A 20,515-nucleotide genomic window follows, 5' to 3' on the forward strand; every position below is an offset into this window, starting at 1 on the left:
TGGGACACTCGTATTGTGCCTGTAACAATGTATCATTTCTATTATTTAATTTTTGTAATTAAATAACACCCTCGTACAAGGTGTATCCTTGTCCACTTTGAGAGTTTTATTTGGATAGTTTGGTTTTTTTTTTTTTTTCCTTAATATAAAAGTTAACATTTGTTTTTTGAAAAATTATGTCATTATCAATATTTTACTTGATATATTTATATATTTTTTAAAAGGACAAATACTTTGAGTGAATGTGTTTGTCTAATTTTGATTTAAAAATCAAAATTAGAGTGGTGATTTGAGATGCGTGAAGGGGCATATAAGAAGGGAAATTGGTCATTCCATCCCTACTTTCACTCGCATATGGGGATTGGGATGAGATAATTTTTAACTTACCTAAATAAATAAAATAAAATAAAATAAAAAAACGAAAAATGAAAGTATAGGCTAATGGGAAGCGATAATGTATGTATTATGTAAGTTTGATTTATATTTAAAACTAATTGTTTTACTATTATAAAAAATATATACTTTTATAAAATATTAAATGAAAATATTATTTATATTAGAATTAAAAAAAATAAATTGCAATATCAAACAAATCGAATTTCAGTAATATAATGCAATTTCTTTTTTAGTCTTTCGCTTTCTTTTGATTTAAATAAGATTGTACTGTGGAATGATAAAAATTAAAATGTATATAAAAGTAAGTGTGTGTGTGTTTTTTTTTTTTTTTGAAAAAAAGAAATATATTTCTAAAAAAAATTAATATATTATATATGTTTATTATTTTTATATTATGTCTACAATTTTCTATATCTAATATAAAAATATTTCCTCAAACTATTTTATAAAATAAACACATCATAAAAATACAGAAAAATAAATAAAATCGAGGCACCCTAATAACAGAGCAAATTTTAAAACAAAGGTAGCATTTGATTAAATAACATTGAACATATATAGTTGGGTATAAATCAACCATAGTTCACTTTCAAAATTTATTCATTAAATTACATACACTAAAGTTGATCAGGACCATATAAAAACTGAGAATGTCACGAATGAACCAGACAATCTGGATGCATTCCACGTTTGATATGATATGACGTTAAATGAAATAATAATTTTATAACAAATTATAAATTGTATGGTAATAAAAAAAAGAGCCTAATATAATTTGTAAAATTTTGGGTAAATATTATTAGAATTTTCGTTACTAATAATTCAAATCAATCTTTATACATACAACAGAATATCTTACAAAAACATTCATCCGATCCATCCAACACACAAACATTTAATTACCACAGAATCAAATAAAAGAATGAACTACATTCTTCATCTCTGGCCGTCGGATGGAACCGAGAAGGACGAATCCAGGCCGTCCAATACATCCAACACATTACTAACCTTTTCATTCCTCACGCTTCTTCTCGGGGAGCTTCCTGTACTTCTGCTCAATGCCCAAACTTTGCTCTTCGTATTTTTCGCCGCCACAACGAACTCCTGGCTCTTGCTCAATCCCGGCACGAGTTTCCGCCGATTCGTCACGTCTTCCAGAAGGATCCGGTCCTCCATCGACAGCTGGATTCGACCTGTCCTGGCATAGCTCGTCGAGGTATGGGAATTCACGACCGTATTGGTAGGGCGCAATGGCGCAGCCCTGAGCCCGTTGTCTCTTACGAGGCTGATGAGGCGGTGCAGCCACGTTACCAGGTCGAGAATGCTCGACTCCACCTTCTGCTTGTCGGCGTGGTAGAGCGTCTGCAGTCGGATCAGGGAGTTTGATGCCGCAGGTTTTGTCCCGAGTTCGTTGCTGCAATAAAAAAACATCGATGGAGATTATAAGCTCGTGCATTCGGGTTTAAGGTAGAACGTAGATCGAACGGGAGTGAGTCAGTGACTCACCCAGTGTTGGCCCACTCTCCGACCCATCCGAATCCTTGATGAGCCCTGTTTTTCGATTACAAGAAAAGAATTGTGTTAGTTTAGGAATGAGTCGTAAATTCGGGTGGGGATCATTTTTGTAGAATGTAAGAAAGAGGGTGTGTCGGTGCCTGGTTGTATCCGTTGCGACTGGAACGAGCCAGTGGAGAGATTTTTCCATCTCAGCTTTGATTTGGGAGACAGTCATCTGGAACAAGACAACATCAATATGGAGAGGAAATTGAGACAACATAGAAACATGAAATGTATACGAAACCAACCTCTTCGTTAGTGTCAATCTGGAGTCGGGTGCGGAGGGCAATCTTAACCATTGGTGGCAAACCGTTGTACAGTGTATCTCTCACATTGGGAGGAAGGGATGTGGGGCGGGAGGCCTTTAAAAAAAAATAAAATAAAACAATCATATATATTAGGAATTGAAATTAACATGCTCGTCGCTGTAGTAAAAACTGAAAGTCTTGAATACAACTCACAATGTTGTCGATTTGAGTAATTATGTTAGCGTAATGCAGAGCGAGACCTGCTGTGCCGAGTCTTTCTGGTTTAGTAGTCGAAGCCTTTACAGTTGATGGCAACCCTGCAACATTCGAGAAGTCAGAGTCACATAGACAATTTTGTTCTATACGAAATCATCAAAGTTAACAAATTCGTGTAGGATAACATAATTTTTGTAGTTCATTTCTTACCATTGTCTCCAAACGCTTCTGAAATTTCTTGATGTATGAAAGTAACGACATCGACAAGCTTTTCAACAACCTAGACGTGACCAATATACTATAATATAATCGATTGTTTATAGCTATCTCTAGTTACATTTATCGCAATCTGGCAGAGGGTTATGATGTAATTGCGTACCTGCTCCAAACTTTTTGACCATAGGGATTTCTTTTTCAAGTTCCTCACAAGTTTACGTTGATGTTTCAGCTCGCTATGTAGCATTGCAAGACCCTCTCCTACCGTGTCATAAAGCATGCCAAAAAGGTTCAATAGATCAACGTTTAATTAAAGGTCGGCCATAATTGACGATGGAAAAATTAGGCACCTCTTCGAGGAAGGTGCAATGAATCAACTTCTTCTAGCTTCCGTTGATAATCTTGATTGAATCTATCTAGCGCATGCAGCTCATGGTACAATTCCTGCATATTAGTACATCTTCAATCATTTTCGACGGTGGATTTTATTTGATTATTCCGTAGAACTCATGGAGGATGTTAACAATACGCAAAGCAGGTAAAACACACCGAGGTATGTTGAGCTAATGCGGTCAGTTCTTGCATTGTCATCTGCGAGGCTTCTCTCGATTGCCTATGTGCGTCGGGATCTGAATCCAATCTAGCAAATTTGGAGGTATCCGATTGAAAATTAATTAACCTCAGAATAAATAATCGAACAGGCTAATTAATGAGGCGGCGCTTACTTATCAAAATATCTGTCCAGATGGTGCCATTGAGGGTCTTTACATAGATTCCCGAATCTGATAACCTCCGCAGAGAAGACATTGAATTCTTCCCTTTTGTCAGCAGCCGCAATCCGGAGAAGCTCATTCATGTCCGTGGAGACCAGCTGGCGCACGCCTTCGGAATTAAGAATTTCCTTCTTGAGAAACTTGACATTTTCCTTGGACAAGGATTGTACCAGGTTTGCACCTTTGGCTATGGTATTCGCAACCTCGAAAGCTAGTATGGATACTCGGTTTCCCCTGGAAGTCACGCCGGTGGTGAATCCGCCGGAGTTTAAATTCGTCATGCTGCTGCCTAGCGTATCAAGAACTTCCACGGCTTTCTCTAGCCCGACGATCCCCGCCTTCCCGAGAAACGAAGCCCCTTGAGGTGCCTACAACAATAACAAACAACTAGTATCAATCTTAAGCAATCATCTTCTCCAATTCTAGGGTTAGGGTATTTGAACAGCTATGCAAACAGGGGCAATTGCCTTATGAAGATCACGGTTAGATATACAGCAACAATTATACTTAATGAAAATTTTCTACGAAGGCTGAAAAAATTCTCATTTCTGAGACATTCTGAAAAACCTAGAACCATCAAATACAACATTTCAACTGAATTTCTAATTTCAGGCGATGCTAAAGAAGGGAGTAGTGAAAATTTAGGAATCTGTGATACAGAGACAGATAGAAACCTTGGCGGGCGGCGTTCTGGCCGGCGTTGATGGCTTCAATTCCCGGGAAATGGACAAATAGTGCAGCTCGCCGGAATCGTGTAAATTCCGGGAAATATTTTCGAAACCTTTAATTTCTTCAGCATACGCAAGTGACGCATCGTTCTTCTTCCCGTAACTCCCGATGGATCTCAGCTTCCCTGAAAATCCTGATGAGTTTTTAACGTGCTCGGCGCCAATTGATTCCCCAGTTTTCTTCTTCCGAACTCCTCCGCCGGAACAAACCGCTCCCATTGCGTACACCTAAAGCACCGAATTTAACCCCAATTTGAGAGAAGATAGAAATTGAAAAAGAACTAACCACCAGAAATCAAAAAAATTATTTACTAAACCTGTATCGAGAAAATTAGGGTTTCAACAATCAGTTTTTCAATCAAGCAATCGGCGGCGGCGGCGGCGGTGGTGTGATGAAACCGCGTGAAAATCTGGTGGGATAAATGGGATCGGATCAACAGCCATTAAATTAAACGGAGTTCGTTGAATTTAATGAATAGGGAGAAGTAGAAGAGACACGAAACACGGGGTCATCACAAGTAGTGAACTCTTGACTTCCTTCGCCCTTTCTTCCAAAACAAAATTCAACATCTTTTGTATATTTGAAGAGTGTTTACATTACATGTATGCTTGTTTCTTCCATTATTGGGAAAATTTAAATTACAAAAAACATATATATTTATTTGATCCCACTATTTATTGCAAGTAATATCTTTTTGTATTTTAATATAAATTTATAAAATATTTTTATTTATTGTGTAATCCTTTTGTGGTAAATAAAATACTTTAGATGGAAAAACACATGTATTTAACTTTATTTAAAGATATTTATTTATCAATTTTATTTTACTAGTAAAATTAATCACATATTAATATTTTTATATAAATTATAAATATATTATTATACGTATAAATAGGATATAAAAAATAAAATTATGAAAAAAATAATTCACTTATTTCCACTTAATAATGAAAATAAATTTATCGTGGCGACGCGCATTTAAGACAAGTATATCTTTGCCAAGTCAGTCGCCGCCGGCGTCGCTGTCGGTCGGTCGCCGGGTGAATTTAGTTGACTGTTATGTCGCGCCTCTTTCACTGACGTTTTTTTATTTTCTGAATTTCCAAATTTAGCCCTGCCCTGTTATGTGTTTTAAATCTTAAATCAATTTTGTCAAAAATATTACTAATTTCTTTTTTCTTGATTTATCTTATAGAACTCCGACCTAAAATTTGACTTTGCAATTGTCGCGTATGATCATTATGGGTAATTTTTACCCTACTTTAGAGTGGATGACGCGTCAGGAACCAAATCCACACAAGGTCAAAAACGTCATTTCACAAAACAACCTGTTCAATTAAATCACAGTGGGGCCTACTTTGTTTGAATTGAACCGGTCAGCCGAAAAGTGTAACGCAAAATTGGTTGGCCGGTTTATTTCATAAACTGGTAAAAGTATACATTATACGACTAAACCAACTTATCCTGTTTGTATTATCATATTATTAAATAATACTACTAACGATTAATTAATGGGAGAGAAGTATAAAGTCATTCTGTAGGGATGGCGTGTCGCCTTCTCATTGGTTCTTATTTACCTTACGGTCGGAATTTTAACTTCCGGCCCCACTACACATACATATGCTGATGCTCAGCATCTTTCATATTCACATTTTTCTAATTTTTCACATTTAAGTCAACAAAAAAATTGGAAGTACTCAAATTTGTCTTTACTTACATTTTGTATTTATTGTAGCATTGAGATTTGTTAATGATTCACGGGCCAACCCAATAATAAAATATTATAATGGGCCGAATAGTCAAGTGGGCTTTGTTGTTGATGAGTCTAAGAAACAGTAATAATATTGAATAATTGGTTATTTATAATTATATTATATATACAGTGAGGAGGGTTTCTCACACGAGAAAATAAATTCTTTCAATTAAATAAAATAAAGTAAAATGCAGTGCAGATGACCAAAGATGATTAAACTCTGTTCGGGATATTATTTTTGTTAAATGACTAAAAATTAAGTTTATTGACTAGTTGGATAAATTGATTATAATTGATCAATACGCATTTACAACCAATTTTTTCTAACTTTGTCGATAGCTAAGGTACGGCTGTTAACTATTTTCCTAATCGAGTGAGAATTTTAGATATGACTGTAGTTTTACTGACTCGAAATCTCTAAGTATTAGACATGCCCAATTCAATTTAATAAAATTCATATGTGAATTTGTTTAAAATTAATTCTAATTATTCCCTGGAGTATTCCTCTAAGTTGCTATACCAATTGGAAAATTACACAATTACGGGTGTCAATCTCCAATTTAGCTACGAAATCACAAATCAATACGTGCACAATAATCAATTTAAAATTTCTAAATTCATAAATTAGAAAAATTAGAAATACCCAATATCCAATTAAACAAAACAAAGTCTCACAAATTCAATCCCAAACAATCAATTCACACCAAATGAAATTACTCGGAATTCATAAACATTGAAAACACAAAACATTTGAAAAAGTTCATCATGCCTTCAATTTTGAAATAGACAAAGAAGAATAATACAAAAATAGAAAAAGAACGTCTCGAAAAGTCGTCTCCAATCCTTCTCCAAGTTCTCTTCTCTTATTCTATTCAATTGCAAAAATCGTCTATTCAACTCCACCCCAGTATCCCATTTTAAATAGATCCCTTTGCAATTAAATGCCAAATATTTTTTATATTGCCAATTCACCACAGAGGTCTTTTTGTAAATTCTATATTTCTCACATATTTCTCACATTGTGTTGCGTGGTCACGCCTTCGTACCTTCTGTTCATTGTCTCCCAAATACACCCCAAAATTCGTTAACTCCATGAAACATATTACGCAATAAAAAACACACAATGATAAGCATATATACAAAATTTTGCATAAAAAAATTGCCCAAAACATTGCAAAATATTATCATATATAGCACGTATCAAAAGCTTTTTAAGCTCACTTGTTTGAATCTCCTGATTTACACTCTGTTTACACAACACACTTTCACTCATTCTAAAAAAATACTATATCAATTACACTTTTTTACACAAAACATAAAAAACAAATACTAATTTTTTATTTTTTCAAACTTCTAAATTGTAAAAGACCTAAAAAAAAATCCCTATCTAAACAAAATATTTCGAATAAATATTAACAAAAATACATCTAATCATGGATTAAACAGTGCAAACTCAACACAACCATTTTTTTTATTTGAATAAAGTAAAATCATATTACACATAGTAATATATTAATAGTTGGCAACAACAACAACATTAATACAGATAGATAGTAATTTATAATTCATTATTAGTGTTAAGAGTAAATTAGGCAAGCTGGCCGCAGTCGGCGATGACGACGGGCTTGGAAGTCCGGCCGGAGGAGGAGCCGACCTTCTCGACGGCCTTGACGACGTCTTCGTAGCCTTTGACGACCTTCCCGAACACGACGTGCTTGCCGTCCAGCCACGACGTCTTCGCCGTGCAGATGAAGAACTGGGACCCGTTGGTCCCGGGCCCGGCGTTCGCCATCGAGAGGATCCCGGGTCCCGTGTGCTTCTTCAGGAAGTTCTCGTCCTCGAACTTGGCGCCGTAGATGGACTCCCCGCCGGTACCGTTGCCGGCGGTGAAGTCGCCGCCCTGGCACATGAATCCCGGGATCACGCGGTGGAACACCGACCCCTTGTAGTGGAGCGGCTTCCTGCTCTTCCCCACGCCCTTCTCGCCGGTGCAGAGGGCGCGGAAGTTCTCCGCCGTCTTCGGCGTCGTGTCGGCGAACAGCTCCATCTCGATCCGGCCCACGGGAGCGCCGCCGACTGTGATGTCGAAGTAAACCCTAGGGTTCGCCGTCATGTTTTAATTGTAATTTTATTTTTTTTAATTTGTTTTTCGAAGGGCATAGAATGGAGCGGTGGTGTGGGTTTTTATAGCGTCACCGTCGGTCACATTGGCCGCGACACGTGTACGGATATGATAGGTGGGGTCTGTGTTTTGTCGGTGGAATAACTGAATAAGCATCTTTGATAAAGGCCAGCCATACTAGTGGTAAAGCTGCATGGAATCTGATTCCAGGAACGGAATTAAAAAAGATTATCCAATAGTGCAGCCAAATTTTTTGTAGATTAAATTCAATTAGTGTGAAGTATTAAGATTGAGGCTAATTACCAATTTGCCAAAATTGTGGTGAAAATACAAACGAATATTCTTGAAGTGGTCGTGATATACAAGCAACATTCAAGGTGGGCCTCCAAATGTCTCTCGGTTGAAGAATAATTAACAACTGGTGCATTACAAGATTAGACTGAATCTTTCTCTCACTTTCGAATTTTTATTTATTTTTTATTAGTATAAGCAGAAAAGTAAAATTCAAAAGAGTGAGCCTTCTCTTTAACTGGTCTAATTTAACCAGATTTTGGGCTTTATAGAGTAGTAAGGTGAATAAAACAGGCCCATTAGATTGGTTGGTTTATTTTGATTGGGCTTGAGTCGATGAGCCCATTATAATAATATATTTTCCATAATTATTTAGGTTGTATTCGAATATAATAATATATTTGCCATTTGAATATGATTGGTCCCCACAAGCGGTTTTCTTGTCCTCGTTCCCCTCCCTGTTCTCCACTAGCCATATAATCAGCATCTCCTCCTGCAGTTGCTATCCTACGATTCTCTCCAGTTCCTTCTCCATTCAAACTGCCTTTTCACAAATCGCTCCTCACCAGAACCGCCTTTTCCACTGGTTCACTGCAGGGAAGTGTCACGTGAATCTTCAGACGTTCCTTCTTCTTCTTCTCCCTCCATTGAGATAGAGTTGGTTTCTTACTGGCCCTAATCATTTTCTCTGTCCCCGTTATACCAGCGATAATCGGAAGAAAATGAGAGAGATCTTGCACATCCAGGGAGGGCAATGTGGGAATCAAATCGGATCGAAGTTCTGGGAGGTGATTTGCCACGAGCACGGCGTCGACCCGACGGGTAGGTACCAGGGCGGCGGCGATGAGTCATCCAACACTCAGCTGGAGAGAATCAATGTGTATTTCAACGAGGCGTCCGGCGGTAGGTACGTGCCTCGCGCGGTGCTCATGGATCTGGAGCCAGGGACGATGGATGCTATCAGATCCGGTCCGTACGGACAGGTTTTCCGTCCTGATAATTTTGTGTTCGGGCAGTCCGGTGCGGGTAATAATTGGGCGAAGGGGCATTACACCGAGGGCGCGGAGTTGATCGATTCGGTGCTCGATGTTGTCAGGAAGGAGGCCGAGAATTGTGATTGCTTGCAAGGTTTGTCAGATTTGAAATTGAATTCCATCCCTTCGCTATCGTTTTCATTTTTCTTAAGCTTTTTATTGTTCTATTGTGTTAATTTTTGTGGTTTTGCTTAATGAGCCTGAAATTAAGTTCGTTAGATCAAGATGCAGTGTGTGCTATCAGATTCAAGTCTCGTGACTATGAGAATATTGCTTATTCTCCTTTTCATATTGTTCTGAAACTGCTTGGTGCTGTTTTCTCTTCTTCTATTTGCTCTTGTCTTTGTTTATTTTGAGTGATTGTAGTCTATACATCTGCTTGGAAGCCTTCACTTACATTGATTTACTGTTGTGTTTTGAATTGTTTCGAATGTTCTGAGTTGTTTTGAATTTGCATGCTTTGAATGGAAAATGGACGTTGAATGTGATGTTTTTGGATGAACACATACATACATACACATACATATATATATATATACAGCTAGATTACTGTATATTATACAGTTTCAGATGCTTTAAAAGCCAATGATGAAGTCCCTTCTGTGTATTTTCGTATGTCCAGGTTTTCAGGTCTGTCATTCTCTTGGAGGAGGCACTGGTTCGGGCATGGGCACACTCTTGATTTCGAAGATCAGGGAGGAATATCCCGACAGGATGATGCTGACATTCTCTGTTTTCCCTTCACCGAAGGTCTCAGACACTGTTGTTGAACCCTACAACGCCACACTCTCAGTGCACCAACTGGTCGAGAATGCAGATGAGTGCATGGTCCTCGACAATGAAGCTCTCTACGACATTTGTTTCAGGACTCTGAAGCTCAGCACTCCCAGCTGTAAGTCCTTAACATACAAATGCACAAACACTACTCCAAAAATTCTAATGTTATTTGATGATTTAATGAAATGTCTTCAGTTGGTGATTTGAACCATTTGATCTCTGCAACTATGAGCGGCGTGACCTGTTGTCTGCGATTCCCCGGGCAGCTGAATTCCGATCTGAGGAAGCTGGCAGTGAACCTTATCCCTTTCCCGCGGCTGCATTTCTTCATGGTGGGATTTGCCCCGCTCACATCCCGTGGCTCACAACAGTACATCTCCCTCACTGTTCCGGAGCTTACCCAACAAATGTGGGATGCAAAGAACATGATGTGTGCCGCTGATCCTCGCCATGGACGCTATCTGACTGCCTCCGCCATGTTCCGGGGGAAAATGAGCACCAAAGAGGTGGATGAACAGATGCTCAATGTGCAGAACAAGAACTCGTCCTACTTCGTCGAGTGGATCCCGAATAACGTCAAGTCCAGCGTCTGCGACATCCCCCCCACTGGCCTGAAAATGGCGTCCACCTTCATAGGCAACTCCACATCCATTCAGGAAATGTTCAGGAGAGTGAGCGAGCAGTTTACAGCCATGTTCCGGCGTAAGGCCTTCTTGCATTGGTACACCGGAGAAGGCATGGATGAAATGGAGTTCACCGAAGCCGAGAGCAACATGAATGATCTGGTTGCAGAGTATCAGCAGTATCAGGACGCCACTGCTGAAGAAGACGACGAGTACGAGGGCGATCCCGAGCAGGAGTATGAGGGCTAAAACAGATCTTCAGAAACAGGTTCTTGTTCCTTTCCATTTATTTGTCATTTCCCTATTATGGACTTCATATTTTGCTATGATTGTTGAGCTTTTATGATTCCTACGTTGCTGGTATTTTGTATCCAATCCTACTAAGAAAACAATCTTTATTGTCACATTAAGGTAAGGTAATACAAGGAATTTATTCTTAAAATTTCAAGCTAGAATTTCTTCAAGACTTGTCTTAGTAGTAGTAACCTTCTCTTCTAGTTTGGCTGTGTCCTCTTCCTTAGCCAATTTCTTGAGCCTAGCTAGCTCAAGATCTTTGTTCATCTTCCGCTTGTACATCTCTGCATACGTCATGGATGGATCCTCGATCACCGCCTTCTCCCCTTCCCGGATCTTCAGTGGGTAAACTATCGCCTCGGGTGATGGATTCTGGAATGTAGCTATCGACAACCTGCTGGTGTTCGAGTTCACCACAGCCTGATGATCCGCATTCTTGAACCTCCCGTTGCTCAAATACTGAAAGTTTTCGCGTAAGTATAGTGCACATATTATTGTTTTTGGTAGATTGTATAGATGCACGTATTATTGTTTTTGGTAGATTATAACTTTCTTAGAAACGTACATGTCCATGGTCGCCGAGATTCACCACAAAGGCCCCGTCCACAGGCTGCACTGTGATCCATGTATTGCCACCGTCCCGGGTGGCCTGCAGGCCCCCGACCTGGTCCTGTAGCAGCAGGGTGATGGTGCCGGGATCGGTGTGGCGCTTGAGGCCTAATGTTAGGTTAGGCTGTGGGCATTTGGGGTAGAAATTGACTACCACTTTTTGATCAGTTTCGACACACGATTTAGCAATTGCATCCTTTTCGAGCCCCATCGCCTCCGACAGAACCTCCAGCAACTTGCACCCAAGCTGCATCAGCTGCTCGCTGTAGTTCTCCGTCACCGCCCGCCACCCCTCTGGCTTGTCCGGCCACCGTGTGTAGTCACGTGAGTTTATCGGGTAAGAGAAGTATGTCACTATCTCGCGCCAATCCTGCACTGCTTCGCCCTATAAAGGAAATACGATATACAATTTATATATATATATATATATATATGAATGTTTGGGAGGTACAAATCAAACGAACTGATAATAAAGGAGGGGAAAACGACTTGTGTATGGTATTTGTGAATGTGACATTTACTGCATGTGAGGGTATACCTGGAGGTGGCTTGAGACGATGTAACCGCCTTTTTTTCCGCCGGACATGTCGAAGCGGCGCTTCTCTTCGGCGGGGAGAGCGAAGAATTCGCGAGCCAGACGGTTCATATCTCCGATAAGTTTCGAATCGATTCCGTGATCGACGACCTGGAAGATTCCCCAATCCTCACAGGCGGCTACGATGCTTCGACAAATAACCTCACGCTTTCCGCCGCGCTCGTCGATTCCGGCGAGGGAGATCACAGGAATGTCTTCGCTGAATTGATTGTACGGTACCTTGGGGCGCTCGTCTTCGTCTCTGATGAATTTCTCGTCGACGAAATTCTCCTGCGGCAGTGCGAGTGGTGAGGTTGCTGTTGCGGTTGCTACCATTGTTACGTATGATTAAGGTACAAACTGAAATTGATTTTTGTTTGCTGAAGATTGCGTTGGATTATGCAGCCACATCGTGTCTATATATATATATGAACGAACGGTGGGTGAGCATCCATGGACGTTACGTCACCTAACTTTCAGTTACTTAACATTCAATAGTATCTGGTAATTCCAGACAGGATATCAATGGGGGAGGGAGGGGATTAGACAATCAACACTCCTTAGCTGAATAATGACGTAATAATAGAATGATTTTTTATTTTATTTTTACATTAACTGTACGCGGAGTATCTTGCTCGTTATTAACTGATTGTGCAGAAGAAGAAATTTTGGTGAAGATGGCGAGGAGAAAATAAAAATTAAAATAGACTAGGTATTAGTGCTCAGTCCTTAGCTTTAGATATACAAAGCCTGCTTAAAGAACAGAAAATTATAATAATTCCTACAGTCAGATTAAAATTATTTAAAAATTTAGGTAACTACCAAAATTATAGAGAAAGTGGACCTTAATTGCATAGTAATCAGGGAAAAAATGTTTAGGAGATTTTTAGGAAGAGAGAAAGTGACGTGAGAAATAGACTGTTAAGGATTTTCCCATGCAATGTTCATTACTATTTGCATCAAGTGTTCTTTATTTTATTTATTTTTTTTTTAAAGAATTCTTTCATATCTATTGTTATTTTGTTCAGTCCTTTCAAATAGATGACTTTACTCACCATTATATTACTATTTTGTAAAATATAAATGAATATTTATTTGATTTAACGTATATTCAAAATATTTCTTATCTCATATGTTGATTGTATCTATCCAATAAGTTACATATATATATATATAATGGAGTGTCACTTCAAGCATAAAAAACATTGGAAAAAAACAATGCTAATTATTTAAAGCTAGAACATTTGCTCCAAAATAAATTTTACTAAATGAAACAAAACGTTAGAAATAAACACAATGGAGTTTTACAATTGTGTGGATAGTGTAGTCAAACCTTATAAGAAACAACCATCTTGAATGCTTCTTGTTGAAGCATTTGCAGTGAATAATAGTTTGTTGTGAATCTTGCAGAGGTGAAGTTCCATAACAAACATAACAAATTAGGTCATCTTGTGCAGAGTTAGTTGTTAGATTTGTATTGAGTTGCTATTGAACCTCTGTGGATCAATCAATGTATTTGAAACCAGTAGAACTAAAGTCCATAACAAAAACTACATCATCATCACCATCTATTCTGAGTTAAAGAGTTATTTCATCAATTATTTCCAATCCCCATTGGAGTTGTTGTTTGTTGGGTTGTTAAAATCAGTACTATTTATGGTTCTTGAAGTTGGAGCTGTGTAATGTGCATGCTTGCTATTGAAACCAGTTTCTTTCCAAGAACTGGCTGTAATCTCCTAACAAATTCTTTAATTTCTTAGGGTTGTTAGATATATTGATTCTCTTGAAACTTTCACTGTCTTCACTTCACCACCCAATTTTTGATCCAGAAATGTGTTACTTGTTGAAAGTTCAACATCTAAATTATGTGGTTGAGATTTCCTTTTGAATTATTTATCATATGACCTGTACAGTTTATTTTCTTTCGGGTGGGGAAAAAATGGGATTTGGGTGTTGACATGCTTCAACCACCATTCCACTTAATTGACCAACAATTGTTTGCTAGATTCCCCACCTTCTTCCTCAATTAGAAAACACTTTTGTTATCTGAAATTTGAAATGACTACTAGACACCCAGATATCTGACGAGAATTGGGACAGTCATAACCATAGCTGATGATCAATATCCCAAAATGAATACAACAAAATTTATGAGAATCCCAATCCCAATACCTAATTTATGCCTTTTTCAGATGTGGACTTGGTGGGCCACTCTGATTTCACATGGTCTAAAAATGTGGAATGAACCATGCAAAACCTGGTTCCACATAAGGGTAAAAACATATCATTAATTCATCTCTCTCTATATATGTTACATTCAACCAAGCATTGAAACTGATGGAACACTACACATTAATTATCAGAATATGATACAACAAAAAATCCCCACATGAAAACTTGACAATTCATAATCCAATAATGGACCTAATTCCTAGAGGAGAATGAAATAGCAGCCTAAGCAGCAATACACTGCCCTAAAACAAACTGAAACAAAAAAAATTACAACATATCAAATGAAAACCATCAGCCCTTCATAATGAAGTTACCGATCAGATATCCTAAATATATATAATATATGTGTGTGTGTGTGTGTGTGTGTGGTTATATTATACTACACAACAAAATCACAAAGCTTGTGAAATATTATGCAAGAACAGCTGCAAAAGGAGGTCAAGTTGTTTCAGGTTTAAAAGAAGGCTTGAGTTTTGGAACTTTAAACGAGGCTGAGAAGAGTTTTGGAGTGTCAGGGATTGTTATTTCTTCGAGCATTCTTCTCTTCGAACTGCTTTTGCCCTGCATGGAAAAATAATGAACTCACAACTTAAGCCATTGAATCTAAACTTAGAGAATCAAGTGCTGGGTGATTCCCAAAGAGACATAGGATGAGATGCAATTGAAAGGATGAAAAAATGAAAAAAATCAAAATCAAAATAATCAAAAACTATTTTTTATGCTGAAGACCTTGCTTGCTTTTTCTCACAGGCATGGATTTCCATTGTGTAATATTATAAATGCAAAAGGAAGGAGAGGATATCATACCACCTTATTAACTGATAGCTTCATAGGAGGCTTTCCTCCAGTTGATTTATGACCAGTTTTTTTAGTGTGTGCTACCTGCAGATTTATCACTTTCCCATATCAGAACACAATGTTCACATATCAAGACAGTTTATATACAAAGGCATTTGTTGCAAGATCTGCCGGAACATATTTACATTTTTATTGGGTGGACTAGAAGATGAATACACAAAAAATTGTCAATGAAACTCACCAAGAAAGGAAATTGTGCACTTAGTATACCGGAATTGAAGAAACTATGACGACTTGTGGATTGATTCTATATTTTAAGATCATGCAAACCAACCAAAATCAAATTTGAAAATACATCCGGAACCCTCAAATGACACGGAATATTAAGGATAAACATTTCATCTCAAAGGTCCGTCATTTACCATCAGAATCAGATTATATAATTAATCTAGCTCCAAGAACAAACAAGTGCATTACGAAAGGGATCAACTAACTGAGAATAGGAATGTGTAATAAACAATAAAGCAGATACCAAACACTCACTTTATCAATGATGTTGCCGACACCCGATTCTTTGCTCCCTTTTATAACCCTACTATTAGCAGAATCATTCATGGCCCCCCTAAAGGCTTTGCCATTGCACAAGGGCAGTGGAGTTATCTCTGACCCCAATCTTGATTTCAAGAGCTCCATTTCCTTTGAAAGCCTACGTATTTCCTCACTCTTTTGAGCTGATTCAAATTCCATCTTTGCCAAGTCAGCTCTCAACTTCTCATTTGAGCATTGCAGTTCCTCTGTTCTGTTTGCTAGAATCTGCACTTTGGCACTGGCACGTTCGGCTTCATCGCATTTCTTCCTCAGTTCTTCCCTCAAATGACTCTCCATTTCGTTATACTGGTTCCAAGCAAAACTCTTCTCTGTCAAGAGAGCAGAAATCTCTGAGCTCTTCTCCAGTTTGTACTTTTCCATATCACTCTTTAACTTCCTCACATTATCACGAGCATCATCTGATATTGTCTGCACACACATTACTGTAATGTTTTAGAAGACATAATATCGATATAAGACTATCGAACATGTTAAATATATGGAACATACTTTTGGGTCCTTTGGGGCAACACAGTCCAACCATTCCCCCAAGTCAGAGAGCTCATCATCTGCATTATCTGCATTCCAAAAGCAATTATATAATAATAATACAAAGAAGAAAGAAAGAACGAACTACCAGAAGAATAAGTCCTTTCTAGATTTAACATTATTGTATCAAATGCAAAATCCAGGGAGCCAAAAACCTCCATGGATTTGGATCTTGCAAATATCATATGCTCTTGTCTGTTCATTGTTTGAAAAGAAAATTCAGAACAGAAAACAAAGGTATCATTTATATATAAATATATAAAGAAGAAGAAAAAGAAGATAGAAGGCAAAGAAAAGATTTTACCGACCATGTCTGAGCTTGTAGATGAAAGCATCCCTCTCTTTCAAGCCCAACTTCAGTTGTGCCTCGATTGTCTCAAGTTTCATTTCCATCTTCATCTGCATAAAAACTCCCAATTGAACATAATTTGACAAACCCTAATTCAAGACACTAGAGCCTTACAAAAAAGCACTCACCCTATAAATTACCCCTAGCGAAGATTTCACTTTGTGTTCAAGAAACTCCCTATCTTTCTGCAGATTCTGGGACAGCTTCACTAACGCGCTGAAAACCTTATCCCATTTTTTCTCCCGGTCTGAAGCCTTCTCAGAAGATTTAGGTTCCCTCATCGCAAATTTCCCAAAAAAAAAAAAAAAAAACAATAATAATAATAGATAAAGTTAAACAACAGTGAAGTATCAAAAACTGTGAAGTATTTTGGAGCTTTCCTCCGCACAAGTCGGTATGAGGTATTTCGCGCACACAGAGAGGCGAGACGAGAGGAGAAGAAAGGAGGAGGAAAGAAAAAGAAAGATAAAATTAGAATCAAACAGCCCGCTCCGATTTGATATAATTAATCAGATCCCAAACGGTCGAAAACTTGCCTCCACGAGGAAATCACGTGAGCACCAAGTTTGGGCCGATTACATTAATCAGAAGCCCAATAATGTGAAGCAATATGGGCCCATCCAAATGTATTGGGAATCCACCTACAAGATTTGACATGGAAGACATCGCTTTATAAATGCACCAATCAAAAGTGGGTCAACAATCGCTGCAACCGAAGATCACGGACGCCAAACGCGCGTGTGACGTACGACCCAATAGCAGCTGAAAGCTCCGCAGCTCTTTACTTCAAAACCACGCGAGTAAACCCCACTCGCGTGCTCGCGCAGCAACGTGTATGGTAAACATAATCTAATTAAAAAAGACAACTAAAGTCACCGGGGGATTTTCCCAGAACCTCGTCGTCAGTGCTTCGGACCTTCCCATAAAATCCGACGTGGCGGTCACCTCTTCCTTCCTCATGTACGGTCTGAACTTATTCTTACCCGGTTTGTCCGGTTCACCGCCGCCGGCCGACCTCCCTCCGTACATACGCTCTGCTATAAATAATCCCCTTCTTTTTCATTACTTTCTCTCCTCCCTCTGTTATTACAACTCTTCTGTAATGCTTATTGTTCTGTAATAAAGTTTGAATTTCTTTCCTCCCAGGTTTGCTTCTTTCCTTTTGTTTTCAATTTTTTTTTTTTTATTTTTTTCAGATTAGGTTAGGATTTAGGTTTTAGGATTAACCGTTTGTCTCGTTTCTGGATATGGATATTCTCTGGTTTGTGAAGAACAATGTGGAATCTGTGGTTTGCTTTTAATTTTCCTCCTGTGGGCTACGAATTAGGTGAAGTTTAGATTTTGGATTACAGTTGGATTAAGATGCGTGAATAACGTTGGCCGATATGAAATAATTAGCTGTGAATTTCAGCATGCATTATTTATGAGCTATAGACAGCCTATTTAATCAATGCCATTTATTTCTTCATGTTGTTGGTTCCACTTTAGTTAGGTTCTGTTAATGAATCGTTACCTTATTACAGCTTCGTGTTCGAATGCGTTTAGTACAGCGGAAGTGCATGTAAGATTGATCGTAGTTGTTTGCGTTTAGATTCAATTTAGGTCAATTTTATCGAAGATGCCGAATCTTGAGGTCAACCCAAACGGAGCTGTCAAACACCATGAGTCCAATCCATCCATCTTCGAAATCGGGGAATCGGATTTATCCAAATTGTTGGAGAAGCCGAAGCCGGTTAACATCGAACGGAAGAGATCCTTCGATGAGAGATCTTTCAGTGAGATGTAAAACAAAATTTAGCAAAATACAGATGATCTTCTCATTGTCTGAAAATTTCAAATTGTTCCTTGTCCGTGCAGGTCGAGCATAAGCAGTCCAAGAGGACTTACTTGTGTCGAAGCACATCCGATCGTCGCCGAGGCATGGATCGCCCTGCAACGATCGATAGTTCACTTCCGCGGCCAGCCAGTCGGGACAATTGCTGCTCTTGATCACTCAACCGAGCAAGTTAATTACGATCAGGTGATAGCTTTTAGTTGCCATAAATTCTCCTTCATAGTATCCGGACAAGCAATTGTTAGAATTTTGACATCCTACGACAGGTCTTTGTTAGAGACTTTGTCCCGAGTGCTCTAGCATTCTTGATGAATGGCGAACCCGAAATCGTCAAGAATTTCCTCCTCAAAACGCTTAGGCTCCAATCTTGGGAGAAAAAGGTCGATAATTTCACTTTAGGGGCAGGGGTGATGCCGGCGAGTTTTAAGGTTCTTCACGATCCCGTAAGAAATAACGAAACTTTGATCGCTGATTTCGGCGAATGCGCCATCGGTAGAGTGGCTCCGGTAGATTCTGGCTTCTGGTGGATTATTCTCCTCCGGGCGTACACAAAGGCGACAGGGGACACTACGTTGGCTGAACTGCCCGAATGCCAGAGGGGCATTCGCCTTGTAATGACCTTATGCCTGTCTGAAGGCTTCGACACTTTCCCGACTCTACTATGCGCCGATGGATGCAGCATGATCGATCGTAGAATGGCGAGTTTTCTAGAACCTTTCCGTTCTAAGAATCAACACAAACATGTTCGATGAAGTTGTCTGATGAGTGATCCTTTTTATTTCTCAGGGCATTTATGGTTATCCGATCGAGATTCAGGCATTGTTCTTCATGGCGCTACGATGCGCGCTGCAGCTACTGAAGCACGACGAAGAAGGCAAAGAGTGCGCCGACATGATAGTCAAACGTTTGCACGCACTGAGCTTCCACATGAGGAGCTATTTCTGGCTCGACATGAAGCAGCTGAACGACATCTACCGGTACAAGACGGAGGAGTATTCGCACACCGCGGTGAACAAGTTCAACGTGATGCCGGATTCCCTCCCCGACTGGGTGTTCGACTTCATGCCGAATCACGGTGGCTACTTCATCGGCAATGTCAGCCCCGCCAGGATGGATTTCCGCTGGTTCTGCTTAGGTAATTGCGTCGCCATTCTCTCGTCGTTAGCCACTCCCGAGCAGGCTTCGGCCATCATGGACCTCATTGAGTCGCGCTGGGACGAGCTCGTCGGCGAAATGCCGTTGAAGATATGCTACCCGACCATGGAAAGCCACGAGTGGAGAATCGTGACCGGCTGCGATACGAAGAACACGGGTTGGAGTTACCATAACGGCGGATCTTGGCCAGGCAAGCCAAATTAATAATGTCGTATTACATTAAAATTTAAGTTTTTAAGTGAAACGATTATTTATTTGCTCTGCAGTTCTTCTGTGGTTGCTGACGGCAGCCTGCATTAAGTCGGGGCGGCCGCAGCTGGCGAGGAGGGCGACGGAGCTGGCGGAAGCGCGGCTGCTGAAGGATCACTGGCCGGAATATTACGACGGGAAGCTGGGGAGGTACGTGGGGAAGCAGGCGAGGAAGAATCAGACGTGGAGCATTGCAGGGTATCTGGTGTCGAAGATGATGCTGGAAGATCCTTCACATTTGGGGCTGATATCTCTTGAGGAAGACAAGCAGATGAAGCCACACATTAAGAGATCTTCCACATGGTCTTTTTTCTGATCCATTTGCAGATTAAAACCAATTGTTGTTATTTGAATTTTTTTTTCTTTTTCAATTTTTCACGTATAGACTTTTGGGAATGAATTGTATTGGCCATGATAATTTGATTATTGTATTAGAGAAATGGTGAAGACTAAAGAGTGAGGGTTAAAATAGTAAATTTGTGGGGACACGCAGCACACATGACCCTCACGCCGCCCAACCTGCAGAATATGATAACTGAATATATATCA

General features: G+C 39.3%; 6 protein-coding genes across 7 annotated transcripts; 2 read left to right on the forward strand and 4 right to left on the reverse strand.

Annotated features, from left to right (window-relative positions):
* Window positions 1–1,167: 1,167 nt before the first annotated feature.
* On the reverse strand, window positions 1,168–4,746 carry LOC127246745 (protein PSK SIMULATOR 2-like). Its single transcript, XM_051268278.1, has 12 exons — window positions 4,452–4,746; window positions 4,081–4,362; window positions 3,359–3,774; window positions 3,183–3,273; window positions 2,984–3,077; window positions 2,797–2,894; window positions 2,628–2,697; window positions 2,415–2,518; window positions 2,202–2,315; window positions 2,052–2,128; window positions 1,903–1,947; window positions 1,168–1,810 (listed from the first exon to the last, which is right to left on the reverse strand). The coding sequence occupies exons 2-12, from the start codon at window positions 4,351–4,353 to the stop codon at window positions 1,333–1,335; spliced, it is 1,860 nt and encodes a 619-aa protein (XP_051124235.1). The 5' UTR covers window positions 4,354–4,362; window positions 4,452–4,746; the 3' UTR covers window positions 1,168–1,332.
* A 2,595-nt stretch (window positions 4,747–7,341) lies between these two features.
* On the reverse strand, window positions 7,342–8,062 carry LOC127246944 (peptidyl-prolyl cis-trans isomerase). The gene has a single exon (XM_051268614.1). It carries the CDS (start codon window positions 7,999–8,001, stop codon window positions 7,477–7,479), a length of 525 nt encoding a protein of 174 aa, XP_051124571.1. The 5' UTR covers window positions 8,002–8,062; the 3' UTR covers window positions 7,342–7,476.
* Window positions 8,063–8,795: 733 nt separating this feature from the next.
* LOC127246895 (tubulin beta-1 chain-like) lies at window positions 8,796–11,177 on the forward strand. The gene is made up of 3 exons (XM_051268528.1): window positions 8,796–9,429; window positions 9,958–10,227; window positions 10,308–11,177. Exons 1-3 carry the CDS (start codon window positions 9,024–9,026, stop codon window positions 10,982–10,984), a joined length of 1,353 nt encoding a protein of 450 aa, XP_051124485.1. The 5' UTR covers window positions 8,796–9,023; the 3' UTR covers window positions 10,985–11,177.
* LOC127246896 (naringenin,2-oxoglutarate 3-dioxygenase) lies at window positions 11,114–13,111 on the reverse strand. Its single transcript, XM_051268529.1, has 3 exons — window positions 12,177–13,111; window positions 11,595–12,023; window positions 11,114–11,488 (listed from the first exon to the last, which is right to left on the reverse strand). Exons 1-3 carry the CDS (start codon window positions 12,546–12,548, stop codon window positions 11,180–11,182), a joined length of 1,110 nt encoding a protein of 369 aa, XP_051124486.1. The 5' UTR covers window positions 12,549–13,111; the 3' UTR covers window positions 11,114–11,179.
* A 1,379-nt stretch (window positions 13,112–14,490) lies between these two features.
* LOC127246897 (uncharacterized) lies at window positions 14,491–17,177 on the reverse strand. Of its 2 annotated transcripts, none has more exons than XM_051268531.1 (6): window positions 16,857–17,177; window positions 16,688–16,778; window positions 16,341–16,408; window positions 15,786–16,259; window positions 15,255–15,326; window positions 14,491–15,005 (listed from the first exon to the last, which is right to left on the reverse strand). In XM_051268531.1, exons 1-6 carry the CDS (start codon window positions 17,007–17,009, stop codon window positions 14,883–14,885), a joined length of 981 nt encoding a protein of 326 aa, XP_051124488.1. In that variant the 5' UTR covers window positions 17,010–17,177; the 3' UTR covers window positions 14,491–14,882. The 2 variants fall into 2 exon arrangements, with proteins under 2 accessions (XP_051124488.1, XP_051124487.1); XM_051268530.1 differs by having other exon boundaries at window positions 14,492–15,005; window positions 15,252–15,326.
* A 507-nt stretch (window positions 17,178–17,684) lies between these two features.
* On the forward strand, window positions 17,685–20,423 carry LOC127246892 (probable alkaline/neutral invertase B). The gene is made up of 6 exons (XM_051268522.1): window positions 17,685–17,874; window positions 18,320–18,510; window positions 18,586–18,748; window positions 18,829–19,260; window positions 19,349–19,907; window positions 19,984–20,423. The coding sequence occupies exons 2-6, from the start codon at window positions 18,347–18,349 to the stop codon at window positions 20,280–20,282; spliced, it is 1,617 nt and encodes a 538-aa protein (XP_051124479.1). The 5' UTR covers window positions 17,685–17,874; window positions 18,320–18,346; the 3' UTR covers window positions 20,283–20,423.
* Window positions 20,424–20,515: the final 92 nt, after the last annotated feature.

Source organism: Andrographis paniculata, unplaced genomic scaffold, assembly GCF_009805555.1.
Source record: "Andrographis paniculata isolate CXL003 unplaced genomic scaffold, ASM980555v1 Contig30END, whole genome shotgun sequence".
In the NCBI taxonomy this organism is placed as follows: Eukaryota; Viridiplantae; Streptophyta; class Magnoliopsida; order Lamiales; family Acanthaceae; genus Andrographis; species Andrographis paniculata.